This window comes from Rhinolophus hipposideros, assembly GCF_964194185.1.
Source record: "Rhinolophus hipposideros genome assembly, chromosome: 23".
Lineage (NCBI taxonomy): Eukaryota > Metazoa > Chordata > Mammalia > Chiroptera > Rhinolophidae > Rhinolophus > Rhinolophus hipposideros.
This window is the reverse complement of record NC_138069.1, coordinates 15,015,950-15,029,007: the sequence shown is the minus strand read 5'-3', so window position 1 is coordinate 15,029,007 and position 13,058 is coordinate 15,015,950. Positions and strand designations below refer to the sequence as shown.

General features: G+C 54.5%; 2 protein-coding genes across 4 annotated transcripts in view; both read left to right on the top strand.

Annotated features, from left to right (window-relative positions):
- Positions 1-505: 505 nt before the first annotated feature.
- MZB1 (marginal zone B and B1 cell specific protein) lies at positions 506-2,357 on the top strand (the record flags this gene model as incomplete). Its single annotated transcript, XM_081035566.1, is given in 5 exon segments — positions 506-708; positions 1,498-1,622; positions 1,994-2,054; positions 2,058-2,104; positions 2,201-2,357. Coding segments are annotated over 5 exon segments (567 nt in total). The 5' UTR covers positions 506-531.
- A 1,437-nt stretch (positions 2,358-3,794) lies between these two features.
- Positions 3,795-13,058, top strand: part of SLC23A1 (solute carrier family 23 member 1) — a gene marked incomplete at its 5' end in the record, with an annotated part of 14,275 nt that continues 5,011 nt past the window's right edge. For 2 of the 3 annotated variants that reach the window (XM_081036085.1, XM_081036084.1), the window contains 14 exons: positions 3,795-3,952; positions 5,040-5,101; positions 5,745-5,879; positions 6,333-6,490; positions 7,203-7,291; positions 7,452-7,519; positions 7,675-7,856; positions 7,989-8,109; positions 8,385-8,541; positions 8,863-9,010; positions 9,567-9,672; positions 9,925-10,054; positions 10,153-10,296; positions 10,793-10,888. In XM_081036085.1, the coding sequence (XP_080892211.1) occupies positions 3,853-3,952; positions 5,040-5,101; positions 5,745-5,879; positions 6,333-6,490; positions 7,203-7,291; positions 7,452-7,519; positions 7,675-7,856; positions 7,989-8,109; positions 8,385-8,541; positions 8,863-9,010; positions 9,567-9,672; positions 9,925-10,054; positions 10,153-10,296; positions 10,793-10,888 (1,696 nt within the window). Of the gene's footprint in view, positions 3,957-5,039; positions 5,102-5,744; positions 5,880-6,332; positions 6,491-7,202; positions 7,292-7,451; positions 7,520-7,674; positions 7,857-7,988; positions 8,110-8,384; positions 8,542-8,862; positions 9,011-9,566; positions 9,673-9,924; positions 10,055-10,152; positions 10,297-10,792; positions 10,889-13,058 lie in introns of all 3 variants that reach the window. The other variant, XM_081036086.1, reaches the window with a different exon arrangement.

Genomic DNA, 13,058 nt, shown 5'->3' with positions numbered 1-13,058 from the left:
AGTGAATTTGCTTCTCAGGGAGGGAGCCTTAGGCTAGTAACCATGCCTGTGGCCTCATTCCTCCTGGTGGCCACTGGCCAGTGGGCTTTGGGGTCAATCAGGCTTGGGTTCCAATTTCAGCAAGGCCCCTCAAGCTGTGTGGCCTTGGATTTGTCACCTCTCTTCAAGACTTTGTGTCCTCAGGGGTAGAATAAATATGACAGTTACCAACCACCTCCTCCCCTAAGGTGCCTGCCATGTGGCCTGATCCCAGGATGTGGGAGGTATCAGCCCACATGTGTCCTTGCCAGGATCAGGCCCTCTCCTTGCCTCATTGTTCTCTATCTGTGAAATGGAGCTGAGTTGGCTGGCGCCACAGTCCCACTAGAGGAGGTGCACACGTGGCATTTCCTGGGGGAAGGGAAAAGATGAGGGGTGAAGTGTCGGTTCCCCATTGGTCTGGGTCAGGTGTTCTGGGACATCCCCCGCTGCACTCATGCATACACCTGCATCCCAGCCACAGCCCATGCTCACTGAGCTGCTCCACGGACCATGAGGCTGTCACTGCCGCTGCTACTGCTGTTGCTGGGAGCCTGGGCTATCCCAGGAGGCCTGGGGGACAATGCCCCGCTCACAGCCACTGCCCCAGAGCTGGACGATGAGGAGAAGTATTCGGCTCATATGCCAGCTCATCTGCGTTGTGATGCCTGCAAGGCGGTCTCCTACCAGGTGAGTTTCTCCCCCAGCAGTTCCCCTGCCCAGGTGCCTCCTCAAGCCAGACCCCTCCATCTACCTCAGATAGTACCACTGGCCTTTGAGCCCCAAAGCCCCACCCCCAGTCATCCAGCTAGACTCAGACTTCCATGATATTGGCATCTTCACCTCACCAGAACCTCCATGCCTCAGTTGACCCATCTGTCTGCCCAAAGAGACCAAGCAATCTGCGACAACCCACAGTACCTTGAGACCCCAGGGAGTCACCAGACTCCTTTTCCAGGCCCATCCTCAGGTCTGGACTCCTTCCTGAAACCTGACTGAGGAGCACTGGAGTATGTGCATGTGTGCCAAGCTCCTGTATATGAGTGTGTGTGTGTCTGAGCTCACAAACAGACCTATCAAGCGTGCCTGATTGTGTCGGTGGGAGGGAAGGGGCCTATGAGTACACGTGTCATTGAAGATGGGTATATATATTTTTTCTTTCCTTATTCTTGTGGTTTAAAATAGCATGCACTGATGGGCACTTATAAACCGGGGGAGAGGCCCCAGTGCCCAGGCCTAACCTTCCACCTCAGCATTTCCCATCCACCTACACCACCCCAGGAAAGTGAATCCTGCCTCAGCTGGCTCAGTCCCAGCTTTGGAACCTGGGAGAGGGTCATGAAGCCTGCCTCACAGGTGCTTCCTGCTCAAAAGGCTTCCTTGTCACCTCATTCTCCCCCAGAGACCCTGGCTCCTATCCTCCCCTCCCCCACGCCGAGCAGTCCCAAAGCCCTGGCTCTTAGCCCCTCCTTGTTCCAGATGTGGCAACATCTGGCAAAGGCAGAGGCCAAGCTTCATACCCCAGACTCTGGGGGGCGTCGGGAGCTGAGTGAATCAGAATACACAGACGTCCTGGACCGGAGCTGCTCCCAGACCTGGCAGGAGTGAGTTGAAAATCTGGTCCCTACCTCCTTCCTCCAGGGGCAGGGCTGTCGGGTGGAGGTTCCCACTCTTGCACTCACACTCCACACACACACTCCACTAGGGCTCTGGTGCAAGGTAGGGGACTGGCTGGGACCAACTCTGAGCTTTGGAGCTGGGAGCAACTAGAAGAGTAGGTGGCCAGGGGACAGGTCATTGTGTGATTGTGGGCCCGGAGCTTCCCCTCTCTGGTCCTCAGTTTTCCATAAGGAAGATCAGAATCTGGGCACTACATTCAGCAAATGCCCAGTGTGCACAGCTTCATATGGAAATGAGTCCCCTGCTGGCAGAGGTCTCACTAATGCTGTGTTGCTCTCCTCCCCACTGCCTCCAGCTATGGAGTCCGAGAAGTGAACCAGGTAAAACGTCTCACGGGCCCAGGACTTAGCTATGGGTAGGAGCCAAGCATCAGTGTGATGATCACAGGGGGCCCCTGGCCCACGAGGTACGACAGGAGGGTGGGAGTGGGATGGAGCCCTTGGAGCCTTAGGCTGCCTCCTGTAGGCTGGCCAGATCTGAGGCTCCTGCTGGGCTCCTCTAGGCTCTCCGTGATGTGTTTGCACTACCTGGGGGAGTTTGGAGAAGACCAGATCTATGAAGCCCACCAACAAGGCCAAGGGGCTCTGAAGGCATTGCTGTGTGAAGGCTTCCATGGGCCCTGCTCAGAAGAGGCACCAGTCACAAGGACAGAGCTCTAGTCTAACTCCTCCTTCCCCTTTGTGGTCGCCCCTGAAGAGGGGAGAAGGATGGGCTTCTGGATTTGCCCCATTCCTTTCTGCAGGCTGCCCCAGGGCAGAGAGGCCTTGCTCTTCTGTGTTGTCACTCTCCCTCCCTTCTCCAGCTCTAGGAGGGTGGAGGCCCTCCCCACAGGACTCAAATAAAACCCAATAACCTCCATTCCTTCTCTGCAAAAGGTGCTTGGCGGTTGAAAGGACAGACATTGGTGTTTCTGCTAATGTCGCTCCTAGAGAGCCAAATACACACTCTCACAATTTTCCAGAGGTAAATGAGATCTGTCATGGTTGGAAATGTCAACGAGCAGTCAAAGACATATGGATCCAGTTATGAGAACGGTGAAACCACAGATCTGTCAGGAGAGAAAAAAAACCCATGGAAACCTCCATAAGCAGGCCACCTTGTGGACACACCTACTGGACCACATGGTGGTATTGGTACACCTCCCAAAACACTAGTCTCACTGGGTCTATGCCCAGAGGCTGCTCACTTTCTAGATTCTGCATCTGACCCCAACTGGCATAGTTGAGCTCTACATGCCCATCTGGGGCAGGATGGGGCAGGGTTCTTGGAAAAGGCTCGATTCAGCCTCTTGGCTCTAAGTTCTACTCCCTCCAGAAATTCTTTTGTCCTGGGGCTCTTCCTTTAGCAATAGAGAAAAGGGCCCTATCTGGGGCCCACTTGGGTCTGGGAACCTGGAGTCAGGTGGTATTACAACTTGCAGTTTCCTTTATGAGTATCTCTCTGATTCCCCGAAGCCCTGGGAGGTGGACAGAACAGATACTCTAATCCCCAGATGACACACACAGAAACCAAGGCTTAGACAACAAAGAAGGCTCAGCACAAGTCCCAGGCTGAGTAATGGTAGGGCTGGGAGGGGATTCAGATGTTGAGGTGGGGGAAGGTCATTGCTGGAGGAATGAGGGTATCCCAGACATGCCCTGACCGCCCAGCCTCCCACATTCCATCACCTGTTCCGGATCTGCTCGGTGCCCCTCCTCCCTTGCCCCGGCCCCAGTCCCCAGGAGAGAACCCAGAGGTTCTCTCCTGGAGGGGAGCCAGTGCTCAAGGAACTGCTCAGCCAGTGGCGGTTTGGCAGTTTCAGGTGCAGAGCTGGGAGAACATAATGTGGCCCTGTGTTTATGTAGAGTGATTTAGAGAGACTCTGTATCTGTGTCTGCGTGTTGTGGGTCCTTTGTGTGACTATACCTGAGACCATGTGCAACCTTGTCTCTGTGTATAGTGAGTGATTTGGGTTGAATTGAATGTCCAGGGGAGTGGAAGGGGTGGGGCTTCACCTGAGGAGTGCTGGGGAGGAGAGGGTGGAGAGGAAAGTGCTGAGAAGCAGCTCTACAGCCTCGAACTGGTCAGACAACTTTGGGGACCTGGAAGCAGAAGCCAAGAAGGGAGAGGAAAGGACAGGCAGACAGAGGAACAGGCTGGAGGCTGGACAGGCTGATGGATTCAAGGCTGTGGCATGAAGCTCCTGCCCAGCTGGACAGTGGTGCTGCCTGTGGGCCCTCTGAGCAGGGCCTGGCCCTGGGCAGAGCAACCCAGAGTAGGTGGGCCCTAGGGGGGCTGGGGCTGGGGCAGCACTGAGGGGAGCAGAACCGGAGACCGACCGCAGGTGCAGCCCGCACCAGCTGAAGAGCCTCAGCTCCTGGGCACCTCCCAGGCCCTCTCAGTCAGCTCCAGGCCCCATGGCTAGGCTGGACTGGACCTGCCAGGAGGGAAAGAGGCTGGGCACTGGGGCTCAGTGCTTAGAAAGACTCCACATTCGGTTTCATGCTCTGCTGTTGCTGTCTTAAAATTTATCATCCTTTTGTAACAGGAGCCCTGCATTCTTATTTTGCACTGGGTCCCACAGGTTACGTAGCCTGTCCTGGCTAGGACGGGAAAGCAATCCTCGTCCTGACATGAGGGACGTGCAAGGCTGAGCCAGCCTTCACAGCTTCTTCTCCAGCAGCTCATCTGTTGTGTGCCTCGGGGACCCTGAGGGGTGAGCTGCGGTGGTGGGGACGGCAGTGCCTCATCACATGTGATACATGATTTACAGCATGAAGGTGGGAATTCAACCTGAATTTTAGGAACAGTTTTCTACAACCTTGCTGCCTGTGTGAACTTGGTCCCATCACATCTAATCTGTTTCCTCAGCTGTAAAAGAGGTTGACAGCGCCCAGCACCTGGGATTAAATATGATAATGCATATATTGCCTGGCATGCAGTCATCTCTCGATAATGAGAGTAGTTATGATGATGACAATGATTAACTTGTTATTAATCAGTGCGGAAAAGCCTCATTCAGAGGGTGACATAGTAAGTGCCTGTTTCTACTCCTCATCCAGGGCTTGGTAAACTTCCAAGGCTGTTTACACTTCACCTCCTACTATGGCCCTTTCTTGGAAGACAAGAACAGGTCCCATGTGCAAGCTGAGGTGTGTGCCGGAGGTGTACCTGGCAGAGGCTTTGGCGGCCTTTTACCACTCCACTACGGCCAGAGTTAATACATTACCTCCACCCAGGATCCTGTTTTCGCAATCGCGATTGGAGCTGGGGATCTGGTTACAGATTTACTTCGAACAGTATCTGATATGTGGAGTAAAGTCCTCCTTTGCCTTCGTATAGCCATCCCCTCTTCTCCTCAGGAACTGCTGACACCTATGCCCCAACGATGAGGGCCCAAGAGGAACCCGAGGGCCAGACACAGGTGCTGGGGATGGGTGGGAACTGGGTGGCGGCAGGCAGGGTGGGGGCTGGAGGGACTGCATAGACCTTCTCCCTGGGAGGGCAGAGACAAAGCTTCTGATGAACTTGATCAAGACTGAGCGTCTCAGGCTGAATGCGGCAATTGGGGGATAGGATAGGGGCGGCAGTGGGGGTGAAGAAGACTTCAGCTTGAGGACCAACTGACTCCAGCTTGGGCCAGTAGGCGCCCAAACTACCCCTTCCCCACAGTAACACCCCAAGGACTTCCAGAGGGCAGAGGTGGGACCAGAGTGGTCCCAAGAGGGTGTGTCCAGTCTCCAGCCCTCTTGGTCCCCTCTCCTGGTGTCCCCCTAGGCCTCCTGACTTAGGGGCCCATTCCTTTGGCTAGAATGCCCAGGTCCTGAGGACTCCAGAGGCCAGCACAGTGAACTCACCCCTGCACAGAGCAGTGTGAAGTGGGAGCGAGGTATAGCCTGGCCAAGGGCCAGCTGGGTAGATGAACCGTGAGGAAGGTGAGGACCCCAGAATCAGACATCATTCTGAGGAGCTGACAGGCCACTCAGGCACCTGATTGATTCTGGGGCAGAATCGACTTTACCACTGTCTACACTTCACCCTAAGTTACTGTTCTCTGCTGCCCCCAGCGTGTGGCCCTGGGCTTAGCAGGGACCTCCACAAGGGACCCGCCGGTGGCCCTGCCCACAGAGCCAAAGTCTGACATGTTGTACAAGATCGAAGATGTGCCACCCTGGTACCTGTGCATTCTGCTGGGCTTCCAGGTGGGCTTCCCCCAGGGACTCCCCACCACCTGTAGGCTCCCTGCGATCCCAGCCCCCTCCTTGGCCACCAAGGTTATCTTGGGTAACAGGAAGAGAAACCTAAGTTCAGCTACAGTGACTGTCACCAAACGGGTGGGGAAGAGGCTGTATGGGACCTGAGAGAGAATTAACTGCCCTGGGAGCAAGTATCACCTGCTTGGCAGAGTGACAGTGACAGGGAAGAGGGCCCATTCCACAGATGATGCAGGAATTATTTGGGGGCAGATTAGTAATCACCAGAGAGGTGAGCAGTAGACTTCTGGAATCCCCTATGGGAGAGTCAGTCCTGGGTGGGTACATTGCTAAGGGTGGCATGGACACAGGCCCACTGAGGCAGGCATGAGAACTGTTTGGGGCCCTGTTTCCCTCTGAGCTCCGTGGGCCATGCCTCATGCACTCCCCCCCCCCTTCTAGCATTACCTGACATGCTTCAGTGGCACCATCGCTGTGCCCTTCCTCCTGGCTGAGGCGCTGTGTGTGGGCCGTGACCAACACATGGTCAGCCAGCTCATTGGTACCATCTTCACGTGCGTAGGCATCACCACCCTCATCCAGACCACACTGGGCATCCGGTGAGCTGCCCTGCCTCCCCTGTCCCTCCCCCTCTCCCCACAGCAGTCCACACAGCAGAACAGGCAGTCTCTCTCAGAGGACTCATGGGACAAAAAGAGCTGCTATCCGCCCCCACCTGTTGCTTCTTTTCCCAAGCCAGCCTTAGAGCCACGCAGCTAGGATCCTACCCTGGGCCCCTGGTGCTCCTCAAAGATGAGCAGTCTGTGGGGTTAAGGGACCGTGACCCTCATTAAGCCCTACTTGGGGTAATCAGGACCACCTGCTTCCCTGCTTCCAGCGCCTGTGTGGGCCTCTTCAATGGTCCATCCTCCTGGGGACCCCCTGTCCTGTGTACACAGCCCTAGGCCATGGTGGCCAAAACATGGTTATTTATGTGGTGAGAGGAGGGAGGAAGTTTGTGAGTGGAGCTTGGATGCAAGAATGGAGCTGTCCACTTCCGTGTATGTGGCCTCTCACAGTGCAGGAGCTGGTGTTGAGAAGGAAAGGGGCAGGTTGTGGGGCTAGGCTCTCCGCATTGGTTTTCTTCCTCGGTCCCCCAAAATGTTAGACTCCTGCCTGTGACCTCAATGCCTTCCCTCTGCTGTGCCTCTGCCCTTGCTCCTCTGTGTGTCTGTACCTGTGAGAGGTTCTCTGTCTCTCCCTATGCCCCTCCCCCTTTCCCCACTTTTTGCCCCTGCCCGACACCCTGCTGCTCTGTGCTTCTCCTTCCAGGTTGCCGCTGTTCCAAGCTAGTGCCTTTGCATTTCTGGTTCCAGCCAAAGCCATCCTGGCCCTGGAGAGATGGAAATGCCCCCCAGAAGGTGGGCACACTTCTGGGGTCTGTGGTGGGGAGGAGGGCCCAGGAGCCTGGAGTCTGGGCGACTTTTCCAGACACCAGGGTGCATTCATGACAGCGTCTTCTCTCCCTCTGTCTCTGTTCCCTGTTCATATGTGTGTGTGTGTCCCTATCTCTGCCCCCAGAGGAGATCTACGGAAACTGGAGTCTGCCCCTGAACACCTCTCATATCTGGCACCCACGGATACGAGAGGTGGGTTTGCACATGGGGTAGAAGAGACCTGTACCTGAGGAGGGAGCTAGATGGGAGTGAGAGCCACTGCTGAATTGGGGTATGTGAGGGGATGGTCCAAGAGCGTTTTTTTTATGTAGAGATCATAGCTTCTACATTGATCTTGGCTCTTCCAGGTCCAGGGTGCAATCATGGTGTCCAGCACAGTGGAAGTGGTGATCGGGCTGATGGGGCTGCCTGGGGCACTGCTCAGCTACATTGGGCCTCTCACAGTCACCCCCACTGTCTCTCTTATTGGTCTCTCTGTCTTCCAAGCTGCTGGTGACAGAGCTGGTTCCCACTGGGGCATCTCAGCTTGGTGAGTGGGTACCAGGACTGATCATTGCCCAGCCCCAGCCCCCTTACCTCCTCCATGTGCTTCCCCCTTAGTCCTGGCTCCTGCTCCCAGCCCAGCCTACCAGCCATCTCTCGCATGTGCCTCTGCCCCCAGCTCCATTCTCCTGATCGTCCTCTTCTCCCAGTACCTGCGCAACCTCACCTTCCTGCTGCCTGTCTACCGCTGGGGCAAGGGCCTCACTCTTTTCCGCATCCAGATTTTCAAGATGTTTCCGGTGAGTTGCTGACAGGCAGCTGGGGCTGGGGCTAGGGCAGGGGTTGGACCTGTGTCTGGGGGTCAAGGTGGGGGCGAAGGCTGGAACAGCAGGGGCGCTACTGGTAGAACCAGAGTAGAGACGAGGTCCCAGCCAGGGGCTGGAGCAGGCGTTGCGGTTGGGATCTAGGCCTGGGGCAAAGGCTGGAGCTGGGGCTGGAGATAAGGTAGGGGCTGGTTAGCTGGGAACAAGACCTCCAGCGCCCTTGGTGTGTCCCTCACCCCTCCCCACTTCAGATTGTGCTGGCCATCATGACCGTGTGGCTGCTCTGCTATGTCCTGACCCTGACGGACGTGCTGCCCACAGACCCTACAGCCTATGGCTTCCAGGCAAGAACAGATGCCCGAGGGGACATCATGGCTATTGCACCCTGGATCCGAATCCCCTACCCATGTGAGTGACCTTACCTGGGCCCCTCTGCCTCTAACTGAGACCATCTATGAGGCCCCTGCTGATCCCAATTTAGCTGATGATAAAACTAGCATTAGCTGCCCTTGTATTGTGTGCTGTACACACAATTTGTACACTCAGACAAAGCCTCACTCCAGCTTCTTGACTCTGAGTGATGCCAAATAAGCTCCCACAACTGTACAGCTCCCACCCTAGCTTGAGACCCCCTTATCCACACCCACCCACCCCCAAACTGCCTAGTCCACTCCCCAGCTCACCCAGGGGCCCGGCATCCATCCTCCTGTCTGCCCCACCCCCACCCAGGTCAGTGGGGCCTGCCCACAGTGACTGCCGCTGCTGTCCTGGGAATGTTCAGTGCCACTCTGGCAGGCATCATTGAGTCCATTGGAGATTACTATGCTTGTGCCCGCCTGGCTGGTGCGCCACCCCCTCCAGTACATGCTATCAACAGGTATGCCCATCTGCTCTCCCCAGTGTCTGATCCTCTCTGGGGCCACTCAGGAAGCAAATGTAGGGACAAGGTTGAGTCCCAAAGTGTGGACTAAGGCAAGTCACTATGCTCTCCAGACCTCGTTCTCCTTACTTATGAAATGGGGATATTCTCATCACTGTGTTGGGACTAGCTGAGGAGATTATGAAGTCTGAGGGAAACTACCGCGATCACTGACAACCTTCCACGTGCCTACTCCTCAGTATGCATTCTCTTATGCAATCCACTAATGACTCTGTGAGACAGGTAGGTACCCTTATTCCCATTTTACAGATGACGAAATTGAAGCCCAGAATTGCCTAAGGGAGTAAGTGGCACTGGGACTAGTGCTCAGACCTGGGCTCCTGGTTTCCAGACCTACCTCTGGCCTGGAGTGGGCGGTACTGCAGACAGATAGTTGCAGCTTTCATAGCCCCCAGAAGGCAAGCAGCCAGGCCAGGGTGATGAGAGGACACAAGCCAGGGCTGAGGTTATACCAAAGCCCCACCCCCACCCCTCACACTCCCTTTCTTCACAGGGGCATCTTCACCGAAGGCATCTGCTGCATTATCGCAGGGCTGTTGGGCACAGGCAACGGGTCCACCTCGTCCAGCCCCAACATTGGCGTCCTGGGAATAACCAAGGTGCCACGCCGAGCCCGAGCAGCACAGAACCCCACCCCCATTCCTGTGCCGCACGCCCCACCCCAAGCCAGTGCCCAGTTTGGCCCAGTTTCACCCTCTTTGAGAGGCCCTGCCTTGCATCAAGCCCTGGCTCATTTGCGTCTCGCTCTGGTCCCAAGCCCCACCCGCCCCTGGAACTCACCCTTCTCGACCCCGCCCCCTGGCTCTAGCCCCGCCCCCTGGCTCTAGCCCCGCCCCCTGGCTCCCTGGCAGGTCGGCAGCCGGCGAGTAGTGCAGTACGGTGCTGGCATCATGCTGGTCCTGGGCACCATTGGCAAATTCACGGCCCTCTTCGCTTCGCTCCCTGACCCCATCTTGGGGGGCATGTTCTGCACCCTATTCGGTGAGTGCCGCGCGCGAGCGCCGGGTCCCAGCGCTGTCGCAGAGTAGTGGAGCCCGCCCGGCCCGCGCAGCGCCTCCAGCGGTCTCCTGCGCCCTCAGGCATGATTACCGCCGTGGGGCTGTCGAATCTGCAGTTCGTGGACATGAACTCCTCCCGCAACCTCTTCGTGCTCGGATTTTCCATGTTCTTCGGGCTCACGCTGCCAAATTACCTGGAGTCCAACCCCGGCGCCATCAACACAGGTGCCCCCATCTGTCTGACTGTCACCAGGGGTGGGGGAGGTATGGTGGGCCCGACTCTGAACACAGCCACCTCCCTCAAAGGCTCCATACAGCGAGAACCACAATTCCTGCCCAGCTCTGGATGTTAATCAGCAGCTGAGAGGCTAATTAATTAGCAAGGTGTCCTTTCTGTGAACAGGTATTGGGCTTTACATGTGCTCATTTAATTTTCACAACAGCTTCCCGAGACAGATACCATTATCAACTCCATGTCGTAGATGAGGTAAGTGAGGCTTAAATGATTTGTCCCAAGACAAGGAGCAACTGGCAAAACTGGATTTGAATCCAAGGGTAGGAGAGACAGAGGTGCAGACAGGCTTGAAAGTCGAGGTCTGTACCATGCCAGCTCCATACCTGCTCAAGGAAGTCAGCAAGCTCCACAAGTAGGGAGAATGTCCCTGCGCTCTGCTCTCCGAATGGGGCCATGACACCCATTGGCCCTTGGCCTATTCCACAGGCATCCCTGAAATGGACCAGATTCTGACTGTGCTGCTGACCACGGAGATGTTTGTGGGTGGGTGCCTTGCTTTCGTATTGGACAACACAGTGCCAGGTACGGACCAGACCTGTGAGGTAACCGGTAACTAGGCTGGGCTCCTCTGCACTCCAACACATGGCCCCTGAACCAGAGCTGTGGCCAGGTCTGATGTGATGCAGGCCCTGCAGGAAGGGAGAAGCAGGAACAGATGGGCTGGTGGGGTGCCCACTGGCTGGAGGGAGTCCACTGGCCAGAGACACAGACATACCTCACAGGTCTGGAAGAGGGTGGGGTTAGGGGTCATTGTGGGCCCTGTGAGTTGTTTCCTCTCCATTTCTTGAAAGCCACTGAGGTGAGGGGTGCCTTTGCTTTCTTCGAGTAGGACAGATACTAATGTAGGATCAGTTTGTTGGCAAAACCCTCTCCTAATATGCACTGGCTACTGGTAGAGCCCCTAATATTTCTCTTTGCAATTAGGGCTTTTTGCAGGAATTATGGAGGATATTTTGTGAGGGTCCCTAAGAACGTTCCCTCCTGGACCACATTTATGTGCCCAGTAAACATATACAAACTAAATGTTACCAGATGCTCTAACTAGTATCAAGCGTAAGTAACATTTACCAAACAGCTATGGGTCAGGCATACAGTTGAATATCTCATTTCATTCTCAGAAACTATCCTGTGAGGCGGAGACTATCAATACAATTTTATATGAGGAAACAGAGTCAGAGAAATTAAGTGATTCACTGAAGATCGTATTTGCAAATTTAAAACGTTGCAAATCTGGGATTTTAACAAAGTCCATCTGATGCAGTCTATGGCCTGTGTCCCAGCACTGCACACTGCCTGGCGCTGCTGGCAGATTTCAGGGTAACTGGAAGATCAGGGAGAGCTCCGTGGAGACAGGGGCTAAAGACTGCATCAGTCCAGGGAGATGAGGGATGGGAGTAACAGGACAATGGCCCTCCATTCCCCACCACTTACCAGCCTGAACATAGCTGTAGACCCCACTTGCTTCCCTCTGAAGATACAAGTGTCTATTCAGAGCACAGGAGTAAAAAGAGGCTGGCTGTGCACAGCTGGTGGGTTGGAGTGTGGGCGGGGAAGGGCCAGGGATCCCCGGCACTTTTAGGGATTTTAGACAGTGGCAGATGATAAGGAAGCTCTTGGTAGCAGCTACCCCTTGAACAGATGGGTGGTACCCCATCATGGTACCCACCTCTCCCCATTTAGAGGAAGCTGGGCTGGGGGCTAGAACAGCCCATCTTGTGGACCTGAGACAGAAAATTGGCAGCCTCAATGCCAAAGGAATCTGGGGAGATGGAGGGTATCAGGTGGGCAGCTATAAACTGAGGGGCTTCTCTGTGATTTGAGTAGTTGGATTAAGCTAATGAGATAGTGTTAACAGTCTCGGACTCAAGAGTTCCTCATATCCCCATCCTTCAACCCAACTGCCCACAGGAACCATCCCTGCCAAGGATCTTATGTTATACCACATAATCTTCAACAGTCCTTTAGAGTACATTGATGAGGAATCTGACGCTGAATGGTTAAATCACTTGCTTAAGGTCACACAACCTGTACCCAAACCCAGGTCTGGCTGGCTCAGAACTCAGTCCTTAACCATGGACTCACACAACTGATGGGCACACTTTGCTGACATACCACTTTGCATTTACTCTTTCCCTTTACCCATCCACAGTCAATTTAGTTCCCCAAATGCTACAGTAACTTACCAACTTGGCCCTGGGTTAGACACTGAAAGGGACGAACAACAACAAAGTGTTAAGTCACTGTTTTGAGGAGATGCTAGCATAAGACAGGAAATACAACTGGGTTAAAAGCAATTTTGCCTGGGCTGCCAACATGTGGAACTCTCATTCTCGCCACTAGATTTACACTGTGCCAGTCTTGTTAACCCCAGCCCTCTTGTGAAAACCTCACAAATATGCACTCCTCCTTTACTCCCTAAGGTCGAATTCCCCAAGCTGTAAAAAATCTCTTGTGTATTCCTACCACCACCAAAGACTACGTAGCTTAATTATTTGTATTATAAAAACAAGAATTTATTTTCAAACTATGGAATCATAATAGTACTGATTAGTAGTGTTTTACTATTTGGTGCCCATCAGTCCAGCACAGACTAGTCCCATGTAAGATGACAATTACTTAACCTTTCTGCCTGTTTCTTCATCATAAAATTTTGTATAATAGTGCCTTTACACCTACCTCTTAAAGGTGTATT